Source organism: Microtus pennsylvanicus, chromosome 1, assembly GCF_037038515.1.
Source record: "Microtus pennsylvanicus isolate mMicPen1 chromosome 1, mMicPen1.hap1, whole genome shotgun sequence".
NCBI lineage: Eukaryota > Metazoa > Chordata > Mammalia > Rodentia > Cricetidae > Microtus > Microtus pennsylvanicus.
The window spans coordinates 99,125,792-99,142,329 of NC_134579.1; the positions used below are offsets into that span (position 1 = coordinate 99,125,792).

A 16,538-nucleotide genomic window follows, 5' to 3' on the forward strand; every position below is an offset into this window, starting at 1 on the left:
CAGTATTATTTGTAATAGACAGAACCTAAAATCAACATGGATGCCCATCAACTAAAAAATAAATAAAGGAAATGTGGTATATTTACACAATGGGGTACTATTCGGTGTTTAAAAAATGACATCTTGAAATATGCAAGAAAAGGGTTGGAACTAGAAAAAGACATCCTGAGTGAGTTAATCCAGACTAGAAAAATGAGCATGGTATGTACTCATCATAAGTGGATACTGGCTGTAAAACAAAGATAACAAGCCTATTATCCATGATCGCAGAGAAGCAACGTAACAAGGGAAACCCTAAGAGAAACATATACAGATCCGCCTGGGAAGGGGACATAGACAAGATCTCCTGAGAAAATTGGGAGCAAGGACATTGGTGGAGAAAACAAGGTGGAAGGGGAGGAAGAGGGGAGAAGGAAAGGAAGGATGAAACTTGAGGGAATGGAAAGGTCAAGATGAGAGAAAGGACAGAGATGGAGAGCAAGGAAAGAGATATCTTGATTTAGGAAGCCATCAGGGGGCTAGCAAGAAACATTGCACTAGAGGAATTCCAAGGAATCCACAAGGATGACCCCACTAAGATAATAAGCAATAGTGGAAAGGGTGATAAAACTGGCCTTGCCCTGTAGTCAGATTGATGACTATCTTAAATGTCACTATAGAACCTACAACCAGCAACTAATACAAGCTGAGTCAGAGATCCACAGTGGAGAACTGGACTGAGCTCCCAAAGTCCAGTCAAAGAGTGGGAGGAGTGGTAACATGAGCAAAAAGGACAAGACTGTGATTGGGGATACCCACTAAAACAGTATACCTGAGCTAATGGGAGCCTACCAACTCTGGCCTGACAGTGATGGAAACAGAATAGGACAAAACTAGGTCCATTGAATGTGGGTGACAGTTGTATGGCTGGGTCAGAATGTGGAGTCATTGTCAGTGAGACCAGGTTTTATCCCTACTGCTTGTTCTGTCTTTTTGGGAACCCATTCTCTTTGTAGGGTTACCTTGTTCAGCCTAGATATATTTGGGAGGGCCTTAGTATTGCCTTCAAGCAATGGGCTACACGTTGTTGACTCCCCATGAAAAGACCCTCTCAGAAGAGTGGGTGATGGCATGGAATGGGGGAGAAGGTGGAGGGAATGGGAGGAAGAGAGGGAATAGAAATTGGGATTAGTATGTAAAATAAGAAAATATAGTTTTTAAAATAAATAAATTAAATATTACATATTTAAAAAGAAAAGGGAATACAATTTCTATATACTGCTTTCTTACTGCAACATTGCTTGATTAGCTTCCTTCTTACTTCATTCCAGTACATAATAGCACACTTCAGATTCAGTCCAATCTCTCCCCTTTGTATGCTTAATTGGCATAAGACATAGTTTGTGCAAGACCCTCAGAACTCAACTTTTTCATTTTCCTTATCTTTTGATCCTTCCTCTCAGGAGCCTATCAGGGAGAATGACATATTAATCTACTTTGAATGGCACCCAATCAGGGACACCTGAGTACAGGAGAAAGAATAAGTACTTTCATAACATATAGATAAATATGTGGGGTCAGGTCAGAAACACTGCCTGTAGAAAGAAGCAAAGATAAGGTGGGGGTAAAACAGAAGTCAGTGAAGGAGAAGGAAAAGAAGCAGAAGCAGAAGCAGGAACTGGAGAAGGAGGAGGAAGAGGAGGACTAGGAGCAGGAAGAGGGGGAGGATAATGACAACAACAACAAAAGAACCAGAAGTGGAGATTGAAGAAGAAGAAGAAGTGAAATTGTCTTTAATTGCAGAATATTACACCAGAAAACTTGTAGCAATATCCAATAATTTGAACATTGAGCCAGGATGCAAAACCAACTTAGGAAATGTGTAGTCTTTCTCACACCATCATGCTGAGATGTAGATCATGGACACACTTCCTGTCACAGTAACCTCCCTTGGAATCAACCTAACTAAGGAGGAGAAAAACCTCTACAATAAAACAATGGAAAAGACATATTTAGACACCAGAAAATGAAAAACATCCTATACTCTTCAGGTGGAAGAATTGATATTGTGAAATGATCAGCCTACAAAAGCAACTTACAGATTCAATACAAGACAAAGAAAAATACCCACCATGTTCTTCATGCAAATAGAAGAAAAGAATCCTAAAACTCAGAGGGAGCCAGAAAATATTGTAGCTAAACAAGAAATATTGAGTAAAAAGAACAATATAGGAGGGATTATCAATCTAATTTCATACATAATTTCTGCTCTCAATTTATTTCCTGCTATCTAGTTCTCTTAGGTGACTTTGCTTCTTTTTGTTCTAAAGTTTTCAAATGTTCTGTTAATTTGCTAGTGTGGGATTTTTCAAGCTTCTTTATGTAGGTATTTAGTGCTATGAATTTTACTCTTAACACTGCTTTCATTGTGTTCCATAAATTTGGGTATGTTGTGTGGTCATTTTCATTGAATTTTAGAAAGTCTTTTATTTCTCCCATAATTTCTTCCTTGACCCATTGGTGATTCTTGTGAGCTTTGTTTAATTTCCATGTGTTTGTGGGCTTTCTGGAATTAGTATTGCAGTTGACTTCCTGTTTTAAACCGTGGTAATCTGATAAAATACATGGGGTTATACCAATTTTTTGTATTTGTTGAAGTTTGTTTTTTTTTTACCGACTATGTGGTTGGTTTTTGAGGAGGTTCCATAAGGTGCTGAGAATGTATATTCTTCTTTTTTTTGGATGGGATATTTTGTAGATAATCTGTTAAGTCAGTTTGAGTCATAACATCTGTTTGTTCTCTTATATCTCTGATAATTTTTTTGTCTGACTGACCTGTCCAGTGATTGGAGGGGAGTGTTGAAGCCCCCCACTATTAGTGCATGGCGTCTAATGTATGATTTAAGCTTTAGAAGTGTTTCTTTTACATATGAGGGTGCCCTTGTATTTGGAGCATAGATGTTTAGTATTGAGATTTCCTCTTGATAGATTTTTCCTGTGACTAATATGAAATGTCTTTTTTGTCTCTTTTGATTGATTTTAGTTTGAAGTCTTTTTTTTAGGTATTAGGATAGCTACACCTGCTTGTTTCTTAGGTCCATTTGATTGGAATATTTTTCTTCTCAACCCTTTACTCTGAGATGATGTCTGTCTTTGAGGCTGAGATGTGTTTCTTGTATGCAGAAGGATGGATTCTGTTTTTATATCAAATCTGTTAGCCAATGCCTTTCTATGTGTGGGTTGAGTCAATTTATATTAAGGGATATTAATGACCAGTGATTGCTATCTCCTGTTAATTTAGTTTTCACTTTTGGTGATGTTAATTAGTGCATTTTTCCATTCTTTGAGATTTGCTGCTGTGAGACCATCAATTGTCTGTGTTTTTATTGGTGTAGCCAACCTCCTTGGATTGGAGTTTTCCTTCCAGTTTTTTGTTTAGGGCTGGGTTTGTGGCTAGGTATTGGCTAAATCTGTTTTTGCCATGGAATATCTTGTTTTGCCCTTCTATGGTGATTGAAAGTTTTGCTGGGTATAGTAGTCTGGGCTGGCATCCATGGTCTCTTAATGTCTGCACGATGCTTGACCATGACTTTCTGGCTTTCATTATCTCCAATGAAAAGTCTGTAATTCTGATAGGTCTGCTCTGGTCTGCTCTGTTCTACTCCCTCAGAGTTCCCAGGACCAGGTGTGTACAAACCTGCAGAGGACCTGGCTCAGACTTACTCCCTCACAGGTCCCAGATTCAGGCTTGGACCAGCAGAGGGTTCTAGTTCCTGCCTATTCCCTTTGATGTCCCAGACCAATACCTGGACCCATAGATGTCCTGGCTCAGGCCTACTCCTTCTGTGGTTCCAGGCTCACATCTGAACCCTGAGATATCTGGTTCCTTCCTACTCCCTCGGAAGTACAGATGCACACTCAGACCAGCAGAGGTCATGGCTCAGGCCTAGTTCCTCAGAGGTCAGAGACTTGCTCCCAGAAGCACAGGGATTCTGGATTACGTCTACTCTTTGAAGGTCCCAGATTCATGTCTGAAACCTCAGTGGTCTCTGGCTTTGGCTCACTTGCTCACTGGTTACTACCCTGTACCTGTTCCGGTGTAGTCACTGTCTCAGGTCTGCTCTGGACCAGTTTGCTTGCTCAGTCTTGGTCTGCCAATGTCCTGGGACTTGATTGCCTCCCACTCCTCTGGAGCTTGCTTTCTCAGGTCTACCCCAGCCTAGGTAGCTGGTTCAGCCCCACTTCTGTGGAACTTGTTGCCTCAGGCCTGCTCTAGCCCAAGGTGAACTTCCTTGCCTCAGGCCTACTTTGGTTTAGGTTACCAGCTTTGACCTGTTTCTGTAAATCCTGGCCCGGATCCCCTCTATTTTGGTTTTTTGAGACAGGGCTTCTCCGTCGCTTTGGAGCCTGTCCTGGAACTAGCTCTTGTAGACCAGGCTGGCCTGGAACCCATAGAGATCTGCCCGCCTCTGCCTCCCAAGTGCTGGGATTAAAGGTGTATGTGACCACTGCCCAGATGGCACACACCTTTAATTCGAGCAACTGGAAGGTAGAGGAAGGAGGATAACTATAGAGCATTAGACTAGCATGGTCTTTAGAGTGAGTTCCAGGATAGCCAAGGGTTCTGCCTCCCAAATACTGGGATTAAATGTGTGTACCACCACCATCCAGCTTCTATTTCTATCTAGTGTAGCTAGCTCTGCTTTCTGATCATCAGGTTAGCATTATTTGTTACAGGACAAACAAAATATCACCACAGTTTTGAATATAAGCACTGATGACACCTGCTAATAAAGCCTTAAAAACACTGCCAAATAAAGCAAACAAACAAAGAAGCAAATGACCTAAGAAACACTGAAGGAGAAAGAAAAACACTAACTTTAGTATTAATTGTGATTACCAAGATTCCTTATGAAATCTGAAGTGACACAGGAATAAGGAAATAGTGTCTCCCTGAGACAGGAGAGCTAACAAGAACTTCTGACTGCTGTCTATGAACCTGCATGTACCTCCTTTCTCTTGAAAGGGCCACATTTGCTCTTCTAGGATGGGAAGTGACCATCACCAATAACCACTTAGACAGTGTCCCCATTAAGTGTTTTATTGCTCTGGAGAGACACCATGATTTTGGAAACTCTTATTAAAGAAAACATTTATTTGGGATGGCTTAGAGTTTCAGAGGTTTAGTCCAATATCTACATGGCAGCGACATACAGGGAGCCATGATGCCAGTGAAAGAGCTGAGAGTTCTACATCTTGGTCCACAGGCAACAAGGAGTGAATTCTGTCTACATTGAGTGTAGCTTGAGCATAGGAGACCACAAAACCCACACTCACAATGATACACTTCCTGAAACAATGCAAAACCTACTTCAATAAAGCCATACCTCCTAATAGGGCCACTCGATGTGAGCTTTGGGATGGGGGTAGTCACATTTAAACTACCACAGACAGCAAGCTGTTTGATAAAAGTAACCATGTCTTAGCCTGAAACATGTACACTTTAGCTTCTGTAAAACTTTTCTATCTTCGGAGAAAATGTACTTCAAAGCTGGGGAAGTAAAAAGCATTCTAAAATGGTCAGAAGACTATGATAGTACCTAAACCAGTGACACAGTCTTGACCTCTTTTAGAAATAGTTAGAGGCCATAGTTAGAAGTTGATTGGAGAAGTCATCCTTTATTGCCAACAGTTGAGAATTTTTTCTTAGGGAAGATTTAGGACCCCTCCTTCAAAATACAGCATGAAGAGTACATAGAACCTACTTGTATATTGTATAGTCATTCCATATTTCCTTCATGATATTAGGTGTGTTGGTTTTGTGGTACTTGAGTCTTAACCCCAAATCTTATACATGTCATTAAGCCCTATACCACTGAGATATATCCCCAGATACTCATAATAGAAATTTTAAATAGTCACATTTTTATTTTTTGATTATAATAAAGTTTGTCCCTTTTCATTTCTTTCTCCAAACCTTCATATATATCTCTTATTGCAGTCTTTCATACTGATGGTCATTTTTTCTTATTAATTGTCATATGTATATACCTTCATTTTCATAATTATAAACTTTAAGTGGGTATATTGCTCACATTTTTTTTAAAAAAAGAAATACATACCTGCCTATTTGTGAAGACAGAATAAAATTCCTTCACTAGCACACTTTTTATCAAGCCTGGTTCTGCAATGGCAAGGACAGGCTGCAGCCCCTCGTATAGCCTGTATCGTGAAAACAGATATGGTTAAATTTTGATGCTGATATTACTGTTGGTTCTACAAGACACAGCACCTTAGGCTTTCCAACACAAGAAGCCACTGCTTAGTTCAGGAAATGAATAGAAACATAACCCAGGCAAGGACGAAATATATGACAACAAAAGAGCTCTCTAAATTCATCTCAGTTGAGCTAACATGGAGGAACTGAAATCCCTGAAAGTAAACACAGGGGAACAAACTCTACTATTCTGTGTAGTTTAAGTTCATGCACAATTTTATTAGACATTCAGAGGAAAACAGTAACAAAAGGAAGCTAAAAATCCCAGCAGTGGTCAAGTTGAAAGGAAACAGAACAAGAGTCATATTTTTTTTCTAAGTTATACAGAAAGGTCAAAGAAAGAGTGAGGAAGCCCCCAAAAATGTCACAGAGGGCAGGAGTGCTGAGAATGACCAGATGCAAATCAGAGTTCAGATGACACTAAATCTGAGGCTTCTATGTTCCAGGGACAAGGAGAGTGAGAAAATTAGACTCATGATTAGGCAAAGCAATAGATACAGCTGATCAAGGATAGAAGCATCCTGACAGCATTGAAGTTATCCGTTAATATGAGGTAAGAGCCAAAAATGCATCTGACTATGCAGTGTGCAGGCTTTGATAGGCACTTTCTTACCAAGATTCTAAAATATGTGTTCCCTATCTTTATATTATCCACATATGCTCTCCTACTTGGATGGAGCCCAGGTGAGGAGGGACTTCCATTCTGCTTCTGCAAACAGTGTTCTTTCATAAGTCCATCTTGGTAGGTAATTAACTCGATATTCCACTGTCAGGATTTATCCATAAGAGCTATGGTACAAGAAATATTTGGGGGACACAGAGGTGATGGCAAATCAGTCTTCTGTAACTATTTTCATCCAATGATAGAAATAGTCTTTGACTAAGAAGAACATGATTCTTTTTCAATAAAATAAAAAAATCTATTAGTTGGAGAGGAGACCTTGGATTTTCAGGAGTAGAAGATGTCTGGAATCCCCATATCACTGCAAGTTTAGTTTATTCATTAGTAAAAATATTTCACGATGTTTGGAATATAGTCTGGTAATAGAGTCCTTGCTACATTGTAGAATTACATGGGCTGATGGATTTTAATATAAATACATAGAAATAAAAATATTACAATATATTAATCATGTTTGAATTTAAAGATAAAATTATTTTATTTTATATTTTAATTTGATATGTTTGAGCATAGGCCTGAGTATATGTATGTATACAATGTACATACTGAAGCCTGCGAAGGTCTGAAGAGGTTATGGATTCCCTGAGTTTTGAGATAGCATGTGGGTCCTGAGAAAGAAATTGTGTGTATTCCACAAAATAGTAACTGTTTTACTTTGTTGTTCCAACTTTCCAGGCTTTAAAGTCAAAATATTAACAACTGACAAGCAATAATGATACAAGGAACACTTTCTTTGAAACCATTGGAAATTCATCACAGCGTGCCCTTGGCGATGGGTTACGTGTTCTTATTGACCATGTCAGTTTGGCGGACCCTATGGTGAATACTGTGGTTTCTGACGATGGACATGAAGAGGTGACGAGGCAGAACTTTGTCCACCCTGCGTGTGGTACACTGCACAATGATGTCATAACTTCCCTGGCTCTTAATAAACCTCCAGCATCTCTAAAAGTGAAAGTTTAATAATTTTGGCCCAACCATAACCCAAAGTAATTAATGAAACAAAACAAAAAGGAAATGGCATGCAGTAACATATCCTGCTTATGTTACTCAATGTCATAGTATGTGGTGAAAGGAAATATTCATACACATTTGCTACACAGCCATCACCTCATATCTAGTATAAACAGAAAAAGGAGAGAACTAGACAATTCAGTAACGTGTGCTGTCACAGACCTCTAAGAGAGCAGGCAGGAATGGAAGACAGTGAGTTCTAGGCCACCCTGAGCTTCATTGTAGATTCCAGGCCAAACTTGGTATACTGAGACCTGGTCTCAAAAGTCACTGTGGAAAACTTAGGAGGTGTCTAGCCTACTAAAGGAACTACAAGCAAGAAAGAAATCCTAGGAATGGGAGAACTGTTCTTCCCCAGAGATGAGTACACCTTATTTGTTATCAATATCAAATGATCAGCACTGACAGTGCATATAAATATTATATATAAACCAAGAAGGGTCTATTTAAAAATATATCTATGAAAATATACATTTATGTATTATATAATATATGTAATACAATATAATGTATGCATGTATATATGTTCATATATATATGTGACAAAAATTAGTGGAAAGAGATATCATAAATTTGAAAAAGAGCAAGGAGGCAATTATTGAAGGTTTTGTAGAGAACAAGGGAAAGGAGAAATAATGCAATTATATTATAATCTCAAACAATTAAAGAAATATTAAAAATATTAATATTAAAAATGAAATCAACAGGTAATTTAACATAAAATATCTATAAATCCCTATATTTATTTTTACTCCAGCGTGCATTTGAAAAGCACATATTTACTGCAAGTATATTTTATAAAAGTGATTTTTATTTTACTCAGGGTGAATCATTATGGGAGGGAGAACACTCTCTTGAATTATGATCACATGTTACATATCTCTGTACTAATGCATTTCACACAATTTAAAGGAGCCCAAGGAAGGATAATAAAACTAAAATAAAATGCCTTATAAGACATTTGACAAAAGTAGCCGCTTGATCATTGAAGGATGTAGATAAATCATTACTTGCAACATTCTCACTCTTTAAGACTGAAGGTTAGAAAATAAACTGGCATATGCCACCTTGGTAGACAGGCTTGCAACACTATAAAATAGGCAATGCCTCCCGAGTAACTTTGTTGACAAGCTACTCATGCCGTTTGGTGCCACATCACAATATCACAATACTATCTGATAGACATTTCCAGAATACTCACCCCCACATATCCCCATACTTGTTTCGGCATTCTATATCAAATATCGATATACCCTAGGAAGTGAAATAACATGAAAAGTCATTATTTTTCTATGTGTGTTGACCACTACTTGAAAAATACACGGCAGAAATCCCAGGACACCAAGTTCTTTATCTAACTCCTCCATAGTCAGTTGAAAGAAGGTCTCTGAGGGAGAAGAAGATGCAGGAGACCAACTACATGAAGAAATTACAGTTATTTATGATTTCATTCCCATAGTATTATACATTTCAAATGTTTTCTTCTCTATTTAAACTAATAATTTGTTCATTATCTGCTGTACTGTTTTGATAATGTATTGACTCTGAAATCCTGAAACACTCCATCTTTTCTATTCTTTGGGTGCAAGAGGGCACCAAGCATCAGGAAGATTGCCAAAAATATGCAAAATATATTTTTTCTCAATTACTGACACTATCACCTAATCACTTACCTAGAATTCTAGTGTAATCAGTAAATTGAACATATAATTTATGCTTGGAGTATATAAGATTTATATAAATCTTATTTGTCAGATTAACGGAAAAATAAGCAATAAAGTATAGGCAAAAAGTTGGCCTTTTAGTGTACATATTCAACATGGAAAGATGAGGAATTCCAATTTACATAAAGCAAACAAAATTTGAATAACCGGTCTGCATTTACACCTCTAAAACCTTGGGATATATATAATTTGTAGTTAAGTGGTATTGTAATTTTGTTGGATATAATTGCATGTAACTCAGTGTATCTCAAACTCTGTGTGTATCGTAAGGGAGACCTGAATATCCTTATCCTTCTGATTTTATCGCCTGTGTACTGGAATAACAGACTTGTGCAATGGTGTCTATTTGTGTGATTAAGCTGAGCGACCTAGACGGAGAACTTCAGAATAAATTTCCTCTTCAGCAATGTTAATTTCAGCTGCGTGAAATTAGGTAACTGGGCAGATGATGGAGTTCTGCCTGTGGATCATTTGCCTCATGCTGAGAACCAGGCTCGTGTAAGGTTTCTCAGAGGTCATAATGAAAGGAGAAAGAAACATGAGTTCTGTTTGCTTGTCCAGTAGCAGACTTGGCTGGACTAGGCCTGGAGCCTGATCCTTGAAGGAGTTAAGGTTGTAGGTTTTTTTTTGGATCAGATTCTTTCACCTGGGCTGAGTTTGCCAGCCCTAAAACAGCTAGATCTTGGATATCTTGCGTTCTCTTTGCCAGTGTTGTTTGATTTACCTCTCTGCTGACCTTTGCCATTAAGCCATGCAAATAGTATTTTAAAAAAACAATGCTGTTTAAGATACATGCTCGTCATGAGTTGTCAGCTTATGTAAGACTCTCAGTCTCAGTTATGTGTCTTCTTTACTTCCTGTCTCCAGTCCTTACCCTCCACATCTCACAATCTTCTCATTTGGTATCCTATTTCCTGCAGATTAAGGTGACATTTTGCCCAACATGGGGCTCAAGTATAGGAAATATCAAGATTGAGCACAATGAATATATAAAATGAGTCAGATCGGGGACTGTTTATAAGAAAGAAAGGGTAACAGAACATGTTAGAGTTTCTAACGAGCACTTTCTTTTCCTTCATAGGCTTCCTTTGTCTCTGCATTCGTGTTCTAGCTAATGCTTGTAAAGCATTTAGAAAAGTTACTTATATTCATAAAAAAAAATATCTTCTTTGTTTCCTGAAGAAAGTTCTGTAAGTTTAAAGACATGTTAATGTGTAGGTGAATGGTTTAAAATACAATACCAACTATGAAGGCCAAGAAAATTTCCTAGTGATGGATTTATGATGAAACAATACCCATTTCTTTCTTTCTTTCTTTCTTTCTTTCTTTCTTTCTTTCTTTCTTTCTCTCTCTCTCTTTCCTTCCTTCATTCTTTATTTCTCTTTTTTCTTGTATTCTTTTACTTTGTCTTTCTCCTTCCTTCCTTCACTTCCCATTCCTTTCTTCCTCCATCCCTCCCTTTCTCTTCTTTCCTTCCTTCCTTCCTTCCTTTCTTTCTTTCTTTCTTTCTTTCTTTCTTCCTTTCTTTCTTCCTACATTTCTCATTCTGAGTCTTCCCCATGAACACCTTACCACTCAAGACACTCATTCCTTGGATTAGAATCAATCTAAAATAAGCAAATCCTTGGATTTGATACCCAACTCCCTATAATTAACCCCATAATTAAGATATTGTTGTACACACAAGTGATGAGTAAGCAGGTTCAGGAAACCATGGCCATCATCTATAGAGCAAGCTTGTGCCAGTCTTCACTACAGGAGATACTTCTTGAAACAAAACCCAATGCAAAAAAGTGTATTTCAAACGAAATAAATTTAAAATGTCATCTGAAAAATGAAGGGAAAATGATTGCTTATTTTCAGTTTCATGAGAGTATGGAATTATTAGTAAATTAAGCAAAAAATTTCTGTTTGGAAGAATTATGATATGATCAGTAGGACTCAAGTTTTTGGAAAAGGAATTTTTCCAGCAGTAAAAGCTTCACACTGACACTGTTGTTGGCCTCCTGAGTGTGAACCTAGGGATGACAGTCCAGGAACCCGTTCCTTTAGAAAACCTCCACAAAGGCTCTGTATAAACTCACAGGTCTAATTATATATGTATGTGTGGGTGTTAATATATATGTATACATTTATATAAATATACATAAACACTTTATATCTATGTGTGTATATATGTATATACACATATATACATGCTTATATGTGTGTATATATATATTCCTCTAGTCACATCTAATTTTTACATTTTATGAAGTTGTCAAATAATGCTTTATTTGAATATCAATCTGCTTCTGTTTCAAAGCACAAAACTCACTTATGGTTAAATATCAGAGGTTCACAAACAACATTATCCCGTCTTCCATAATCCCACACCTCAGCATGCTGCATAAGGTTCTACTATGAAGTGAAAGGGAGTAAAACCCTTTGTTTGAGCTCTCAGTGCACCCCCACTTACACACACAAGAAATCGTAAGCGACAGAAACACAGCTAGAGACTTAAAAATAATAACAGGATATGTAATGGTTATATTGAGGATTCAGTTATCTGCATATTCCTCATAAGTAACTGTGTGCCTTTATAAGCATGCACTAGAGCTACTCAGCAAGAAGGGAAAATGTTAGTATTCAACTCTGATGTGACTACTGCATTAAAGTTGCTGAGAAGTCACCCAAGATCCTTGATATATATTTCTTCAACCACTGAATCAGAGAAACTGTAATTTTCTGGAATCTGTACTGAAAATACTTAAATCTGATGCTTCCAAATTCTATATTTTCAGGTTTTGAGCATCTGGTAATACTGTGTTAACATTTAAGACAGACATCTGACACAAAATTCAGGTCCCCCAAAACCACATGTCTAATCTTGCCCAGGATAAATGGTCAAAGTTCAGCATGTAGCACCAACTATTCTGAAAGCTGTAAACTGCAGCTTCCAATGACCATATACACGGATGAACTGACATAATCTCATGACATTCATGAAACTGTCACAGACACAAGAACTAAATTAGAGATTACAAGCATAACTCACCTTCCTATATTTAAGCATTGTCCCAACAAAAGGCAGAGGTTTGGGGCCAGGAATCCCTAACTTCTTAAAGAGTCCATGTGAAGAGGTTCCATAACTAAATATAGAGGAAGAAACCAGGTCATGTGCTTGTTAACACACATATATATTCACATATATACACACATTAACCATGAATATACATAAATGAGACATATGTGAGTAAGTGTATTTATGCTTCTGAATGAGTGAATATGTATATTCATGCATATGCATAATATTAAATATTATTTAATATATTGTAATGTATAATATTAAATCATTGTATCACATGCATAAATATACATATTCAATCATTCAGAAACATCAATACACTTATTCACATATGTCCTCATTTAAGTATATTTTTTCATAGTATATCAGTATGCACTGACTTCTTTCCCCTTGGGTACAACTATTGACAACTACAAAAGTCTATCTACTGAGGGAGAACTTAACATAAAATTGTGGTACAATAATCCTGTTAACACACAATTTATTATAAACCTTTAGGTAAACTCTTAAAGGCCCCAGTCCTGGAGTTAATATGTAATAAAACTTACTAAGCTTAAATTTGAATGTTACTGAGGGGCTCACCAGAGTAAATAAGGAAGCAAACATCATCAGTGTGGGTAACCACAATGTAAGATTCACATGATTCCTTCTCAACATTATGTGAACAGTCAATAGTGAGGTTGATCAGTGGTGAAGGGCAGTCCACCAGCATAGTCGCTTGACAAGATTCTGATTTGTTCTGTCCCTCAGAATGAAAATGGTGCAGAGTTTCCCAGATGCAGCTTTTAGCCTAGAATTATGGCTTTGCAGCTAAGAGCAATTGCTGCTCTAGAAGGGGAAAGAGGTTCAGTTACCAGCAGCCACATGACAGATCATAACTGTTCAGTTGACTGAAAAGCACAGTGAGATACATGGTTTAGTTTACAGCCAAAATACATTCATCTGTGGCAGTATTAATTTCCATTGGATTATATCTTCTGGTTTACAGATAGGTAAAAAGGGTCTGAGAATCATTCCAACTCTAGGACCACAAAGGAGAGGCATCAGCCCTTACTCACAGGTAGAGGAGCAACAGGATGGTAGCCAGCAGGGCCCATGTTTCCATGGAAAGGTTTAGAATCAGGTACATTGCTCTTTTCTTCCAAGAAATCTGCTCTCTGACTTTTCCTTATAGGTGAGGACTTCAGTTCTCCTTCTGAGATCAGGGGTGAAACTGTGAAGCTAGGCCATAGTATTTATGTTCTAGGAAAGGGGGTGGAGCAGTTGATACTGCCAGTAGAAAGACCAAGTGTGTATCTATCTTGGTTATAGAGAATATGTGTGTCCTCTTCACTTGGCAGTTAACAATAGTGCATGCTAACAAACATTTTGACTTCTTCACTGTTCATTTCCCTAGGAAATTAATAAATAATTAAACCAATGCTCTCAATGAGAACAGAGGTCATAGTTGTTTATCAGAAATGCAGTAGACTGATGGACATTAAATTTCCTTGAATGTTTCTGTGGCTGTCGTCACTGATAAAAACAATAAATCTTTGCAAACAAATCTCATCTCTAAATCTTTATATATGTTTATCCTTTCTCTGGAACTCCTGTGTATTATAGAAGCAATATTGTATTTCATAAGCACTTTTGGCAAAACAGTCATGTCTTCCAGCCAAAATCTAAAGTTCATCGTGCATTACTTTTGTTGCCTTTTTAAATTAGTGGAATATTCTAGAGATGCTTCACTCATATGTTCCCAATACTATATCAGTTGAATATATTAAAGATAGTTTCAGTTGAATATATTAAAGATAGTTTCAGATGCACCCAAATGTATTGGGACATCACCCTTGGATTAACTTGATCAAGAGAAATCCCCAAGGTTGATTTCTCCACTTTTTCTCTTGTTACTGGCCTCTGTATGTAAACGTGGTATTCTATCTGAGATTTATGCCTGTTGTTCTCTCTGGAACTATTTCTCATTTACAAATTCCTAACAAATGACTTTATTCTATATTTGTTGAACATCACATAAACCATAACATGGGAAAGAGATGATGGATGTTTTCTGAATATTTTACAATTTTACACGAAGAAAACTGATTTTTTGACCCCAACAAATATTGCAACACTCAGAAAACCAAAAAGTTTTGTAAGCCTACAACTGTCAAAGTACATCTATTGGCTGCTTGCAATGCTTATGATACATATTTATCTATTGGTTTGCTTCCAAACTGTTGGTCACTTTAGCTAATGATTACTATACCACACAAATACACACATCCATTACTTTTAGTCTGTGGCATGATAGGATACATAATTATGATTTAAACTGTGCATTAGCTTAGGTAATAAAGGCTCCTAATATAGGAAATCCAAAGCAAATAAAGTTGTTTGGGACATTTTTGCATTAAAGGCAGGCTAAATAAACAGGGTAATTACACAATAGGGTACCAGGATAAGACTTGTGCAATATGAAGGTATATTATTAACTTGGCTGTCAGTCTAAAAATGCTCAGTCTCTTCAAATCTAAGGGTTATAGACTGAACAAGACATATAGAGTTGTGTCAATACACAATCTTGATCAGATTGGATATCCTTAAGTGTTTGTTAACTGAGTTGAAGGGATTATTAACTTTCAAATGACTTTGTAATTGGTTAGGAAATTGAATGATTTACATGGGTGACCTAAATGATATCTTGACTGATGCTGAATTCAAAGAGAGAAATAACCACCTTAGAAGCATGATGTCACATATTATGGTACAGTGATTTTCACTGTCATAAGTGAACACACACCACACTCCTAATGGTAGAGTCCTATGTGATGTCTTAGGAATCACACAGGAGGAACTGAGGAAGATTCTCTGCAGTTAGCAAGTCTTTCTGGTTCAGTCAAAGAACATGAATGTGGCCCATCTGCCCTCATAACTTTCCTATATCCTTGGTTCAGATCCTAAAGACACAACCAACTAACTATTACCTCTTCCTGCACACTGCTCACCCTGTTTCTAGGCTCTTTTCCACAACTTGAACAGATAGCTGCTCAGGTACAGGCCAAGCCAGTAAAGAGGACATGTGAAGGCCATGTCAGTTGAGAGAAGAGATAGGCAAACTCAACTGCCAGAATTTCAGATAGGTGGCCTATCTGAAATTATAGATGGAGAAAAATAATATTTCATGATAAAGTCCGTCAAAAAATATTTATCTAAAAGCTGTCCTTAGAGAAGATAATAGAAGAGAACTCCAAAGCAAGGAGGAGTTCAACTACATTTATGAAAAACAGGAAATAAGAAATCTCATACCAGAAAAAGTGAAAGAAAGGAGAAAATTCATATACCCCATCACAACTATCATCACCACCATATTCACCACCCAAAACAAATAACAGGAATTAACAATCTATTGGTCACCAATATCTCTCAATATCAATATTATTCAATAAAAAGACACAGTCTAGCAGAATAGATGCAACATATAATTCATCATTCTACTTCATTTAAGAAACATATATTAATATCAAATAAATATTAAATAGTAAGATATTAATATATTAATATCCTACTATTTAACAAAATAGATTTCAAACCTAAACTAATCCATAAGAGATGGGATAAGGATATTTCATGCTCATGAGAAGACAAATCCACCAAGATGACATTTCAGTTTTTAATATCTATGCCTTAAAATTAAGGACAACTACGTTTGTAAAGAGAAGATTACTGAAGCTTAATCAGACATCAACCCTTACATATTAATATTGTATGATTGCAATAGCTTTTTCTCACCAATGGACAGGTTATCAAGAC

The 16,538-nt window shown here is 37.1% G+C and overlaps 1 protein-coding gene across 3 annotated transcripts in view; it reads right to left on the bottom strand.

Annotated features, from left to right (window-relative positions):
- Positions 1 to 13,933, bottom strand: part of LOC142851557 (cytochrome P450 3A6-like) — a 132,305-nt gene extending 118,372 nt beyond the window's left edge. For 2 of the 3 annotated variants that reach the window (XM_075975336.1, XM_075975325.1), the window contains exons 1-4: positions 13,802 to 13,933; positions 12,714 to 12,807; positions 9,154 to 9,206; positions 6,102 to 6,201 (exon numbers count right to left, since the gene is read on the bottom strand). In XM_075975336.1, the coding sequence (XP_075831451.1) occupies positions 6,102 to 6,201; positions 9,154 to 9,206; positions 12,714 to 12,807; positions 13,802 to 13,872 (318 nt within the window). In that variant the 5' untranslated portion in view covers positions 13,873 to 13,933. The remainder of the gene's footprint in view (positions 1 to 6,101; positions 6,202 to 9,153; positions 9,207 to 12,713; positions 12,808 to 13,801) is intronic. The other variant, XM_075975315.1, reaches the window with a different exon arrangement.
- Between the last annotated feature and the right edge of the window lie 2,605 nt (positions 13,934 to 16,538).